Source organism: Dreissena polymorpha, chromosome 3, assembly GCF_020536995.1.
Source record: "Dreissena polymorpha isolate Duluth1 chromosome 3, UMN_Dpol_1.0, whole genome shotgun sequence".
NCBI lineage: Eukaryota > Metazoa > Mollusca > Bivalvia > Myida > Dreissenidae > Dreissena > Dreissena polymorpha.
The window spans coordinates 96,702,270-96,715,385 of record NC_068357.1 but is presented as its reverse complement, the minus strand read 5'-3'; the positions used below and the strand labels follow the sequence as shown (position 1 = coordinate 96,715,385).

At 39.8% G+C, this 13,116-nt stretch overlaps 1 protein-coding gene across 4 annotated transcripts in view; it reads right to left on the bottom strand.

Moving 5' to 3' along the window:
- LOC127875433 (serine/threonine-protein kinase D1-like) overlaps positions 1–13,116 on the bottom strand; it is a 126,334-nt gene that overhangs the window by 38,207 nt on the left and 75,011 nt on the right. For 3 of the 4 annotated variants that reach the window (XM_052420493.1, XM_052420492.1, XM_052420491.1), the window contains exons 10-11: positions 5,699–5,776; positions 4,659–4,938 (exon numbers count right to left, since the gene is read on the bottom strand). In XM_052420493.1, coding sequence (XP_052276453.1) covers positions 4,659–4,938; positions 5,699–5,776 — 358 coding nt within the window. The remainder of the gene's footprint in view (positions 1–4,658; positions 4,939–5,698; positions 5,777–13,116) is intronic. The other variant, XM_052420494.1, reaches the window with a different exon arrangement.

Here is a 13,116-nt window from a genome sequence, read left to right as displayed (position 1 = left end):
TGTGATGATAACATAAGCTGTTCCCTACAAGAGTGCGTGCATTATAAATTATAATTGAGTCATGCTCTGGACTTAAGTGGGGCTTAAAGGGTCATCTCATATAAGCCTAAGCAGTATGCACAGGCTAATCAGGGACCAAATTTTTCACTAAGACTAGATTTTCATTGAGATTAAACTTCATCTAAACAACAAATCTTAAAAGTGTCATCTATTCTTTGCACTGTCTTGGACGACACTTTACGCATATGCATTGAGCTCTGTTTTCGCATGGCAAGGCTTATTGTATCCAATAAACTGAGTTAACAAAGCTGAATAATGAGTGTTGCCAATGGAAGGGGACAAAATTAAAGGGTTTCACTTTAACATCATAACGCCAACCAATATGCTTTAAAATGCCAAGGCAACACGACTGTTTTTAATAGGGGCCAAAATGACAAATATGTATTAAATATTTCAAATAAATATGTAGATTGTTGGAGCTGAATCTTAGTTCTTTTCTGATATTCTGATATTTTGTGATAGAAAAGTGGTTTAAGATTTTTGAAATTACCACACGTAAGATAAAAATGAGGACTTCAAGCATGCCAATATACTAAGTGTTAGAACTTTTGAATCTTTATTACTGTGAAACCATTATTATTCGTCAGACATTAATTTTCGTCTTTTTCGTCCTTCGACCGATGGACGAATTCAAGATCCTAACGAACAATCATGTCCCATATTTGAAACAAATAAGACTGAATTACTGTAGGCATGAGGCATTTAAATCTAGCGTAATCCACGAATATACACAGGGCTCGAAATTAACACTCGCACACTCGCAAAATGCGAGTAAAAAAAGATTGCAAGGTTAGTTATAAGCCACTAGTATTTTTTGCAAGTAAAGAAATAGTGAAAAAATTAAAGAGTTATATTACTAAATGGGTTCGACAGCATGAACGCTAAACTGTAGGTCAATTTTTTGAATGTCCAAATACCCATATGCGGAAGCGCGCACCTTGTTTGTAGACTGGTATACTTATAGTACATATACCCGGATGGTATTGATACAAAGTACATGAAACAGTCGACTATTAACACTCAAGTTAAATCCGGTTTTGACACAAAGGGGTGTACATTATACAGTGTACTGACAACTGACATTTCCTGTAAAACGCGAATGCAATAAGGCAGTATCAAATGCATCGACTTCATTTAGGTAGAATAGTGTTGATTAGCGCTAATTATTAACAACTTTATTACCCATGGTGTGTATTGTCTTTTTCAGGGGTGTTGCAGATTATACAGCCAACACGCGGCGAATCCGGATTAAAGACAATACTATTAAAAATATAAGGGACAGTTACTATCACCTGAAATAACAGACTTGTTAATTGGCATATGCCAATCAAGGCCCACCTCCTGCAAGTGACTACCAAGTGTCACCCCTCTTTCCCCATCACGATTTTTTCGCAACCGCGTATTACATGTATTACAAACATTACAAACAAATCGGACGCTTTTTTTTCAAAACCAGAAATGGACGAATTTTAGTGCTGACGAAATAGTCATTTTTTTAAATAGGACGAAATTTCGTGCTGACGAATAAATGGTTTCACAGTATTGCTTACAGAAAGCTGATTTCTTAACTTGTTATAACCTTAATTTTCACAAATGCCCTCATAATGCTTCCTAAAAGTAAAAAAAACAAGCGATGTGTTTGTGAAACATTATGTCCCCATATATTTGACCTTTGACCTTGAAGGATGACCTTGACCTTTCACCACTCAAAATGTGCAGCTCCATGAGATACACATGCATGTCAAATATCAAGTTGCTATCTTTAAAAATGAACAAGAGTGTCAAACTGTCACAAGATACGCCCGTTCGAAGGTTTTGGACACCATGCTCAATGCTTGAAATGCACTGAGTGACCTCGAGACCTAGTTATTGACCCGGCATGACCCATGTTTGAACTTGACCTAGATATCATTTAGACGTAACATCTGACTAAATTCGGTGAAGATCAGACGAAAACTACTTCAATTAGAGAGCGGACATCATGCTATATCAGGGGGTTTTTTTCCCGATTTTATAGCCGAAATTCGGCTATGTTCCCAATCCCAACTAGAGCTTTGTCACTGAATGTGACTTATACCCCCATACCACTTTGACGCAGGATAAAAAGTTGTTTAAAAGTTTCGGATGAATACAATTTGAATTAGAGTCCGGACAAAGTGGTGCCGTTGAAAATGCACTAATTGACCCTATGACCTAGTTCTTGACCCGACATGACCCATATTCGAACTTGACCTAGATATCAACTAGATGCAACTACTGACCAAGTTTGGTAAAGATCGGATGAATACAATTTGAATAAGAGTCCGGACAAAGTGGCGCTGTTGAAAATGGACTAATTGACCCTATGACCTAGTTTTTTACCTGGCATGACCCATATTCGAACTTGGCCTAGATATCAACTAGATGCAACTACTGACCAAGTTTGGTGAAGATAAGATTTATACAATTTGAATTAGAGTCCGGACAAAGTAAAATGCACTAATTGACCCTTTGACCTAGTTTTTGACCCAGCATGACCCATATTCGGACTTGACCTAGATATCAACTAGATGCAACTACTGACCAAGTTTGGTGAAGATCGGATGAATACAATTTGAATTAGAGTCCGGACAAAGTGGCGCCGTTGAAAATGCACTAATTGACCCTATGACCTAGTTTTTGACCCGGCATGACCCATATTCGAACTTGGCCTATATATCAACTAGATGCAACTGCTGACCAAGTTTGGTGAAGATCGGATGAATACAATTTGAAATAGAGTCCGGACAAAGTGGCCCCTTTGAAAATGCACTTATTGACCCTATGACCTAGTTTTTGACCCGGCATGACCCATATTCGAACTTGGCCTAGATATCAACTAGATGCAACTGCTGACCAAGTTTGGTGAAGATCGGATGAATACAATTTGAATTAGAGTCCGGACAAAGTGATGCCTTCCGCCCGCCGCCCGCCGCCCGCCGCCCGCCCGCCCGCCGCCCGCCCGCCCGCCGCCAAGGGGTTTCACATAATACGTCCCGTATTTTATACGGGCGTATAAAAAGTGTACATTAAATGAGCGATTTGACCCATATATTTGACCTTTGACCTTGAAGAATAACCTTGACCTTTCACCACTCAAAATGTGCAGCTCAACGAGATACACATGCATGCCAATATCAAGTTGCTATCTTCAATATTGCAAAAGTTATTGCAAATATTAAAGTTTGCACAAACAAATAAACCAAAACACCAACTTTGGGGAAAGGGCCACGGCATTTTTTCAGGGAAAAAAGACACAATTTTCTGGCTTTGGGGAATGAAAAATACTGTGGTAGATTGGAAATTTAGAGAACAAGAGCACCGCATAACGGGTGCCACGCTCGGCTGCGGGTGCAGTTTTTAATAAATAAAAGCTTGTCAGATTTTTATTTTTTTAAGAGGTCACAGTGACCTTGACCTTTGACCTAGTGACCCCAAAATAGGTGTGGCATGTAGAACTCATCATGGTGCAGCTACATTTGAAGTTTCAAAGTTGTAGGTTGAAGCACTTTGATTCAAGAGCCAATGTCCAAAACATAACAAAATGTAAAGGCTTTAGCACGACGCGGACGTCGGACGTCGGGCGGCGAGCTGGCTATGACAATACCTCGGGTTTTCTCCGAAAACAGCCGAGCTAAAAATGCATGATTTTAAAGAAATTTCTGTAGGGGAAAGGGCCTTTTTGGTTAAGGGGAAGAAAAAGAGGCCCCTTGCAAAGAAGGGTTTTTTGGCCCTGCAAGGCAAAAACAATGTCCCATAGTGGGGGGCATAAAAAGCAAGTAATATGGAAGTAATGGAAGACCTAGCATGCATTCCAAGAAAATAAAAACACATTGAAACCCAATGTCTACATTGGAATTCTTTGATCAAAGTCTAAGACTGAACCTTATGTCCAAGGCCAATATGCTTACAATATCCACCATTCCTTTATCTCAGGACGAAATGGCATGAAACAAACTAAATTAAAGCACAAATCTGAAAGTTTTTCAGATTTAATTCATTTAAGTTAGTTTTTCAAATAAAATCTTAGTCTCGCATAAATCTTTTAGTCTTGGATTTCAGTATTGGAGAAACTCTAAGAGAAAGAGAAAATGTATACAAAATTTTAAAACCTCACAAATACTAATGAACCTCCAGGAAAAATGCTTCAAAAGCCAGGAGTAGAAGCAAGAGAAAGAAAGCCATTAATAAATTAGATTTAACTTCTTGATTAAGTTTTTGATTAAAATATATATTAATATATTAAGTTTAAATTAAAACTTATATTCTTAAGTTTTTTCAGTTTACAATTTTAGTATATGAGAAGCAAGAAAAGAAAGCCATGCACACATCTGGGTTGTGTACCCTGATAAATACTGCAGGTGGTTGTGAGCCGAATGAGGCTAAATACACATTAACCTTTCATGATAAAAACACTTTGATAGCGATGATCAGAAGCAAGAAAAGGTCATGCATACATCTGGGCGTTGAACCATGACTAATATAAACTTTTCAGAAAAAAAGTATCAGAATAAAATCTAATGTTTCTTCAATAAAAAAATATTATGAAAGCAAGGAAGAGAAAAGAAAGCCATGCATACATTTGGGGGGTTGTGTACCCTGGTTAATACTGGAAGTGGGTGTGACCGGCATGAGGGCCTGGCGTATGGCATGCTCCCAGTGGCGTGCCTGCTCCAGCCCCTTGCCACTCTCCGTGGAGACCACGAGGCTGCCTTCCTCCGACCCGTAGAACGGGTCCTCTCCCACGTAGTAGATCACGTTCGAGACCCGTATCTCAAATATGTGGGGTGCCCGTGGGAATTCTGCGCTCGGGTCCATTTTGAATGCATCAATGCCCAGTATGTTGTTGAGGGCAATCTCCTGGGAACAGTTAAAAATTAATTATCAGATATGCACTTGTAGGTGTTTTCAGCCCCTTTGAAAATCCACTAAATTTAAGACCTTTCTTATTCTTACTTTATTAAAGTTTTAAAGGCTTCTTTTCCAACCCCAAGGTATTGATGAGAAGCAAACAGCATAAAACCTAAATGGACTGCAAGTTACTCACAGACTGTTCAGGCTTTATGCTGTTTGCATACAGCCGTTTTGATTCTGAGTGGGAAAGGGTTAAGCTCGAGTTATATTCTGTTATGATATTAAAAAGGTGTATAATTTTATCATTGTTTAAGTAGTAACATAAAATTCAATCTAAGTTTTGTTTATGCATTTATAAGCCAGAATAGTTGATGTTTATGATAACTGTTTTCACTAATTCAGAAATAATTTCAATTTACAACAAACATAGATACCAAAACACAACTCATACCAATATCTTAAGGCACCATGTATTTAAATACTTTATGTTCCTGAATGTAACTTAACCCTTTGCATGCTGGGAAATTTGTCGTCTGCTAAAATGTCGTCTGCTGAATTTCTAAAATTAGCATTTTCTTCGATTTTTTTTCAAAGAATACTATCAGAATAGCAAACAGTTTGGATCCAGATGAGACGCCACGTTCTGTGGGGTCTCATCTGGATTCAAACTGTTTGCAAAGGCCTACAAAATTCGGTTTCCACACTGAAAGGGTTAATGCTATGGAGTATCAACAGTCATGAGTTTGTTACTTGCAGTCTAGAGCACCTTGTAATATCTAGTGGAGTTCTCGTTTTGAAACATCGTGACACATTTACTGTCCAGCTTCCAGTAGTGTCTTCGGCGCTGAAAGTAGAGGAAAATAAACTATAAGAGGGAAGATCCAGAAATCGACAGACTATTGTGATACTTCCTTTTCCGAAAAAGGAAAGCAAATACTAATAAAAACAAGAGCACCGCATTGCGGGTGCAGACCGTTCATCTATTTTCTTTTTAAAGGTGAAGGGACTCTCAATTTCAATCACAAAGGAGGGAGGGGTGGAGTGAAGAGGGGTGTATAGTGTGGGGGTGTGGACATTTATTACATTATCTTCCAAAAATGCGGGAAAAAAAAATGGAAAAAAAAAAAAAAAATTCGGGGTGGGGGGGGGGGGGGGGGGGTGGGGGGGGAGGGGATTTTTGGGTGCGATGGTTGGACGGTATTTAAAAAATAAAATAATAAAAATAAATATTAGTGTTTTTTAACCGTTTCAAAAAAATAAAATTTGGGGGGTGGTGGGGGGGGGGGGGGGGTATAGTGTGAGGGTGTGGTGGTCATTTGTGAGATGATCTTAAAAAAAAAAATGATGATAGTTAGTAAGTGTTGCAAGTATGAAAGCAATAGTTTTGATACTTAAGGAGTAAAATGGACCTAAACACAAAACTTAACCAAAATTTTCAATTTTCTAAGTATAAAAAGGGCACATAATTTTGTCAAAATGCACGCCAGAGTTATATAACTTTGCCTGCCCAGTCCCCTCATGATAGTTAGTAAGTGTACCAAGTTTGAATGCAATAGCATTGATACTTTCTGAGAAAAGTGGACCTAAACGCAAAACTTAACCGGACGCCGACGCCGACGCCAAGGTGATGACAATAGCTCATAATTTTTTTTCAAAAAATAGATGAGCTAATAAATGTAAATGTCATAAATAAAAAAACACCTTAACAATTTTACTATTGTCTTCAAAAAATGACAAAAATTGGTCAGTATACAGGCACTCCAGAGCACAACAAATGAAAGTCAGTGATATAATTCTTCATGCAAAGTTTTGTATCCAATATAGGATCCTGTTTGATCCTGGGGAATTAAATATTCTTATCAATGTTCATTGTAAATCTCATAATTAATATCTGTGTCAGTATCTTACACAATATTCACATCATGGCTTGAGAGTAACAGAAGCCAGTTTGCACTTCAACTAGTGACTAACTGTTGGCCTTTTCATTTTTCGTCTGCAATGTCCTAAGGAACAATATTTCATAATGTCTGATACTTTAACAATTATTTTCATCATGTGAAAGCAAGAAATATATTTACACCGTAATGTTCAATGTTAGTAAATAAACATATCAGTATAAATGGTTTATAATTACCTTTACCAACTTTCAACATCCATGTGAAATCCATGTAAATGTTTTAATGCAATTTAAACAATTGCTGATAGTAATAATGTTTATATTCAAAATGATCTTGAATTTTGCTCAATGTTACTTTATATGCCTTATACCCTTCTGTAACAGAGCTCCAGATAAGGGTCGTATTTTCGTAATTACGAATTATTTTCAAGTCCGTTACGTATTTATTTTAAAATCTTGTCGTACCATTAAGAAATACAAAATCAAGTTACGAATATTATTTTTACATCGGTTCGTATCGATTTGTATTGAGTTCTTTTCGCGTATTAAAGATCTTTGCAGTGCTTAAATAGAATGGTTATCGGGTTTGTTTAACAAAGCGCATTTTTTCCAATATAAGGGGGACGTATAATAGTCTTTCTGTCAAAAAACAATGGCGGCGCCAAGAGAGCGTCCTAAAAAACTGCAAAGGGTCCAAAAACACGCTTTTAACATATTGTACGCAAAGTGAGCCGAAGTTAAATGTTTAGAAAGACATTATAGAAAAGATCTTATACGATGTTGTATGTTCAGTCGAAAAAGCTAAACTAAAACGCGACACGACGGGTCCAAACTTAAACACAAAAAAAACATTGAACAAGTGGAAGGGACAAGTCCCGTGGCTAATCGTTGAAAAGATTGAAGGGGAGACCCGTTTTAATTGTGAAATATGTAAAAATTCATCTAAGGCAGGCAATCTAAGCACAGTTTGGGCATATGAAGGTATTTAAAAAATAAAATTGTATAATACTGAAGACACTGTTGAACTCGTATAAATAAAGTAGCTAGTATGTTTATTTTGATTTTTTTTTGCATGAAAATAACCATTATTATTTATTTTTAGGTCATTTAGAAAAAATAAGAATTATTTCCAAAACTTAGTAGTTACGTTAAGAATAAAATTTCAGAGTTAAGAATTCTTTTTGAAAATCCGGAAGTAATTTAAGAATTTCACAAAACCTTATCTGGAACTCAGTGTAATATTCAATGTCAAAAAGTTATAACAATAATTTGTTATAGAAGTTACTATTTATTACGTGCAGTAATGCAAATAAATGGTATGTTCTGCTTAACTGTTACTATGGTTACAGTTGTTAATGGATTAAGCACATGGTATATTATTTCTGATCTACATTTTTTTATTAATAATTTTCTACCAATTGATCCTTGTACACGAATCAATTTCATATAGGAATTATATCAGTATGTGTTTAGAACCACAAATATAACAACAACAGGTTCGAAGAGAACAAGGTGCTCATCTGAGACCCAAGGTTTCTGCCAACTCCCTAGGTTTCACCAAAAACTAGGCAAAGAATGTTATTTTTTAATGCTCACAAGATTTGCCCACATCCATACAAGGAAAACTGTCTTAATGTCCCCTGATGACCATGTTTGCAATGAAACTATTATCAAACTCCGACCATATAACATTAGAAAACAAATGTTTTGAGCAGGTTTCACTGATGATTGGGAACAAACATTGACTTCAAGTGCTTACTTCTAGATTCTTCTATAGCCATAAAAGAATTACTGCCCCCCCCCCCCACACACACACAATCTAGTGCTATATAGCCCGACAAACACTATCCCAATACAATGTCCCCCAGTGTACTACCTGGCTATCATTGTCTGTGAAGTGTACAATCTAGCTCCACAAACACTATCCCAATACAATGTCCCCCACTGTACTACCTGGCTATCCTTGTCTGTGAAGTGTACAATCCAGCCCCACAAACACTATCCCAATACAATGTCCCCCACTGTACTACCTGGTTATCCTTGTCTGTGAAGAGTACAATCCAGCTCCACAAACACTATCCCAATACAATGTCCCCCACTGTACTACCTGGCTATCCTTGTCTGTGAAGTGTACAATCCAGCTCCACAAACACTATCCCAATACAATGTCACCCACTGTACTACCTGGCTATCCTTGTCTGTGAATAGTACAATCCAGCTCCACAAACACTATCCCAATACAATGTCCCCCACTGTACTACCTGGCTAGCATTGTCTGTGAAGAGTACAATCCAGCCTGACAAACATTATCCTAATACAATGTCCCCCACTGTACTAACTGGCTATACTTGTCTGTGAAGTGTACAATCCAGCCTGACAAACACTATCCCAATACAATGTCCACCACTGTACTACCTGGCTATCCTTGTCTGTGAAGTGTACAATCCAGCTCCACAAACACTATACCAGTACAATGTCACCCACTGTAGTACCTGGCTATCCTTGTCTGTGAAGAGTACAATCCAGCTCGACAAACACTATCCCAATACAATGTCCCCCACTGTTCTACCTGGCTATCCTTGTTTGTGAAGAGTACAATCCAGTCTGACAAACATTATCCCAATACAATGTCCCCCACTGTACTAACAGGCTATACTTGTCTGTGAAGTGTACAATCCAGCCTGACAAACACTATCCCAATACAATGTCCACCACTGTACTACCTGGCTATCCTTGTCTGTGAAGTGTACAATCCAGCTCCACAAACACTATCCCAATACAATGTCCCCCACTGTACTACCTTGCTATCCTTGTCTGTGAAGTGAACCATCCAGCCCCCACAAACGCTATCCCAATACAATGTCCCCCACTGTACTACCTGGCTATCCTTGTCTGTGAAGAGTACAATCCAGCTCCACAAACACTATCCCAATACAATGTCCCCCAATGAGCTACCTGGCTATCCTTGTCTGTGAAGTGTACAATTCAGCTCCACAAACACTATCCCAATACAATGTACCCCACTGTACTACCTGGCTATCCTTGTCTGTGAAGTGTACAATCCAGCTCCACAAACACTATCCCAATACAATGTCACCCACTGTAGTACCTGGCTATCCTTGTCTGTGAAGTGTACAATCCAGCTCCACAAACACTATCACAATACAATGTCCCCCACTGTACTACCTGGCTATCCTTGTCTGTGAAGTGTACAATCAAGCCCCACAAACACTATCCCAATACAATGTCCCCCACTGTACTACCTGGCTATCCTTGTCTGTGAAGAGTACAATCCAGCTCCACAAACACTATCCCAATACAATGTCCCCCACTGTACTACCTGGCTATCCTTGTCTGTGAAGAGTACAATCCAGTCTGACAAACATTATCCCAATACAATGTCCCCCACTGTACTAACTGGCTATACTTGTCTGTGAAGTGTACAATCCAGCCTGACAAACACTATCCCAATACAATGTCCACCACTGTACTACCTGGCTATCCTTGTCTGTGAAGTGTACAATCCAGCTCCACAAACACTATCCCAATACAATGTCCCCCACTGTACTACCTTGCTATCCTTGTCTGTGAAGTGTACCATCCAGCCCCACAAACACTATCCCAATACAATGTCCCCCACTGTACTACCTGGCTATCCTTGTCAGTGAAGAGTTCAATCCAGCTCCACAAACACTATCCCAATACAATGTCCCCCAATGAGCTACCTGGCTATCCTTGTCTGTGAAGTGTACAATTCAGCTCCACAAACACTATTCCAATACAATGTACCCCACTGTACTACCTGGCTATCCTTGTCTGTGAAGTGTACAATCCAGCTCCACATACACTATCCCAATACAATGTCCCCAAATGAGCTACCTGGCTATCCTTGTCTGTGAAGTGTACAATCCAGCTCCACAAACACTATCCCAATACAATGTCCCCCACTATACTACATGGCTATCCTTGTCTGTGAAGTGTACAATCCAGCTCCACAAACACTATCCCAATACAATGTCCCCAAATGAGCTACCTGGCTATCCTTGTCTGTGAAGAGTACAAGCCAGCTCCACAAACACTATTACAATACAATGTCCCCCAATGCGCTACCTGGCTATCCTTGTCTGTGAAGTGTACAATCCAGCTCCACAAACACTATCCCAATACAATGTCCCCCAATGAGCTACCTGGCTATCCTTGTCTGTGAAGTGTACAATCCAGCTCCACAAACACTATCCCAATACAATGTTCCCCACTGTACTACCTGGCTATCCTTGTCTGTGAAGTGTACCATCCAGCTCCACAAACACTATCCTAATACAATGTCACCCACTGTACTACCTGGCTATCCTTGTCTGTGAAGTGTACCATCCAGCCCCACAAACACTATCCCAATACAATGTCCCCCACTGTAATACCTGGCTATCCTTGTATGTGAAGTGTACAATCCAGCTCCACAAACACTATCCCAATACAATGCCCCCCACTGTACTACCTGGCTATACTTGTCTGTGAAGAATACAATCCAGCTCCACAAACACTATCCCAATACAATGTCCACCACTGTGCTACCTGGCTATCCTTGTCTGTGAAGGGTACAATCAAGCTCCACAAACACTATCCCAATACAATGTCCCCCACTGTACTACATGGCTATCCTTGTCTGTGAAGTGTACAATCCAGTCCCACAAATACTACCCCAATACAATGTCCCCCACTGTACTACCTGGCTATCCTTGTCTGTGAAGTGTACAATCCAGCTCCACAAACACAATCCCAATACAATGTCACCCACTGTACTACCTGGCTATCCTTGTATGTGAAGTGTACAATCCAGCTCCACAAACACTATCCCAATACAATGTCCCCCACTGTACTACTTGGCTATCCTTGTCTGTGAAGAGTACAATCCAGCTCCACAAACACTATCCCAATACAATGTTCCCCACTGTACTACCTGGCTATCATTGTCTGTGAAGAGTACAATCCAGCCTGACAAACATTATCCCAATAGAATGTCCCCCACTGTACTAACTGGCTATACTTGTCTGTGAAGTGTACAATCCAGCCTGACAAACACTATCCCAATACAATGTCCACCACTGTACTTCCTGGCTATCCTTGTCTGTGAAGTGTACAATCCAGCTCCACAAACACTATCCCAATACAATGTCCCCCACTGTACTACCTGGCTATCCTTGTCTGTGAAGAGTACAATTGACTCCACAAACACTATCCCAATACAATGTCCCCCACTGTACTACCTGGCTATCTTTGTCTGTGAAGTGTACAATCCAGCCCCACAAACACTATCCCAATACAATGTCCCCCACTGTACTACCTGGCTATCCTTGTCTGTGAAGAGTACAATCCAGCTCCACAAACACTATCCCAATACAATGTCCCCCACTGTACTACCTGGCTATCCTTGTCTGTGAAGAGTTCAATCCAGCCTGACAAACATTATCCCAATACAATGTCCCCCACTGTACTAACTGGCTATACTTGTCTGTGAAGTGTACAATCCAGCCTGACAAACACTATCCCAATACGATGTCCACCACTGTACTACCTGGCTATCCTTGTCTGTGAAGTGTACAATCCAGCTCCACAAACACTATCCCAATACAATGTCCCCCACTGTACTACCTTGCTATCCTTGTCTGTGAAGTGTACCATCCAGCCCCAAAAACACTATCCCAATACAATGTCCCCCACTGTACTACCTGGCTATCCTTGTCTGTGAAGAGTACAATCCAGCTCCACAAACACTATCCCAATACAATGTCCCCCAATGAGCTACCTGGCTATCCTTGTCTGTGAAGTGTACAATTCAGCTCCACAAACACTATCCCAATACAATGTACCCCACTGTACTACCTGGCTATTCTTGTCTGTGAAGTGCACAATCCAGCTTCACAAACACTATCCCAATACAATGTCCCCAAATGAGCTACCTGGCTATCCTTGTCTGTGAAGTGTACAATCCAGCTCCACAAACACTATCCCAATACAATGTTCCCCACTGTACTACCTGGCTATCCTTGTCTGTGAAGTGTACCATCCAGCTCCACAAACACTATCCTAATACAATGTCACCCACTGTACTACCTGGCTATCCTTGTCTGTGAAGTGTACCATCCAGCCCCACAAACACTATCCCAATATAATGTCCCCCACTGTACTACCTGGCTATCCTTGTATGTGAAGTGTACAATCCAGCTCCACAAACACTATCCCAATACAATGCCCCCCACTGTACTACCTGGCTATACTTGTCTGTGAAG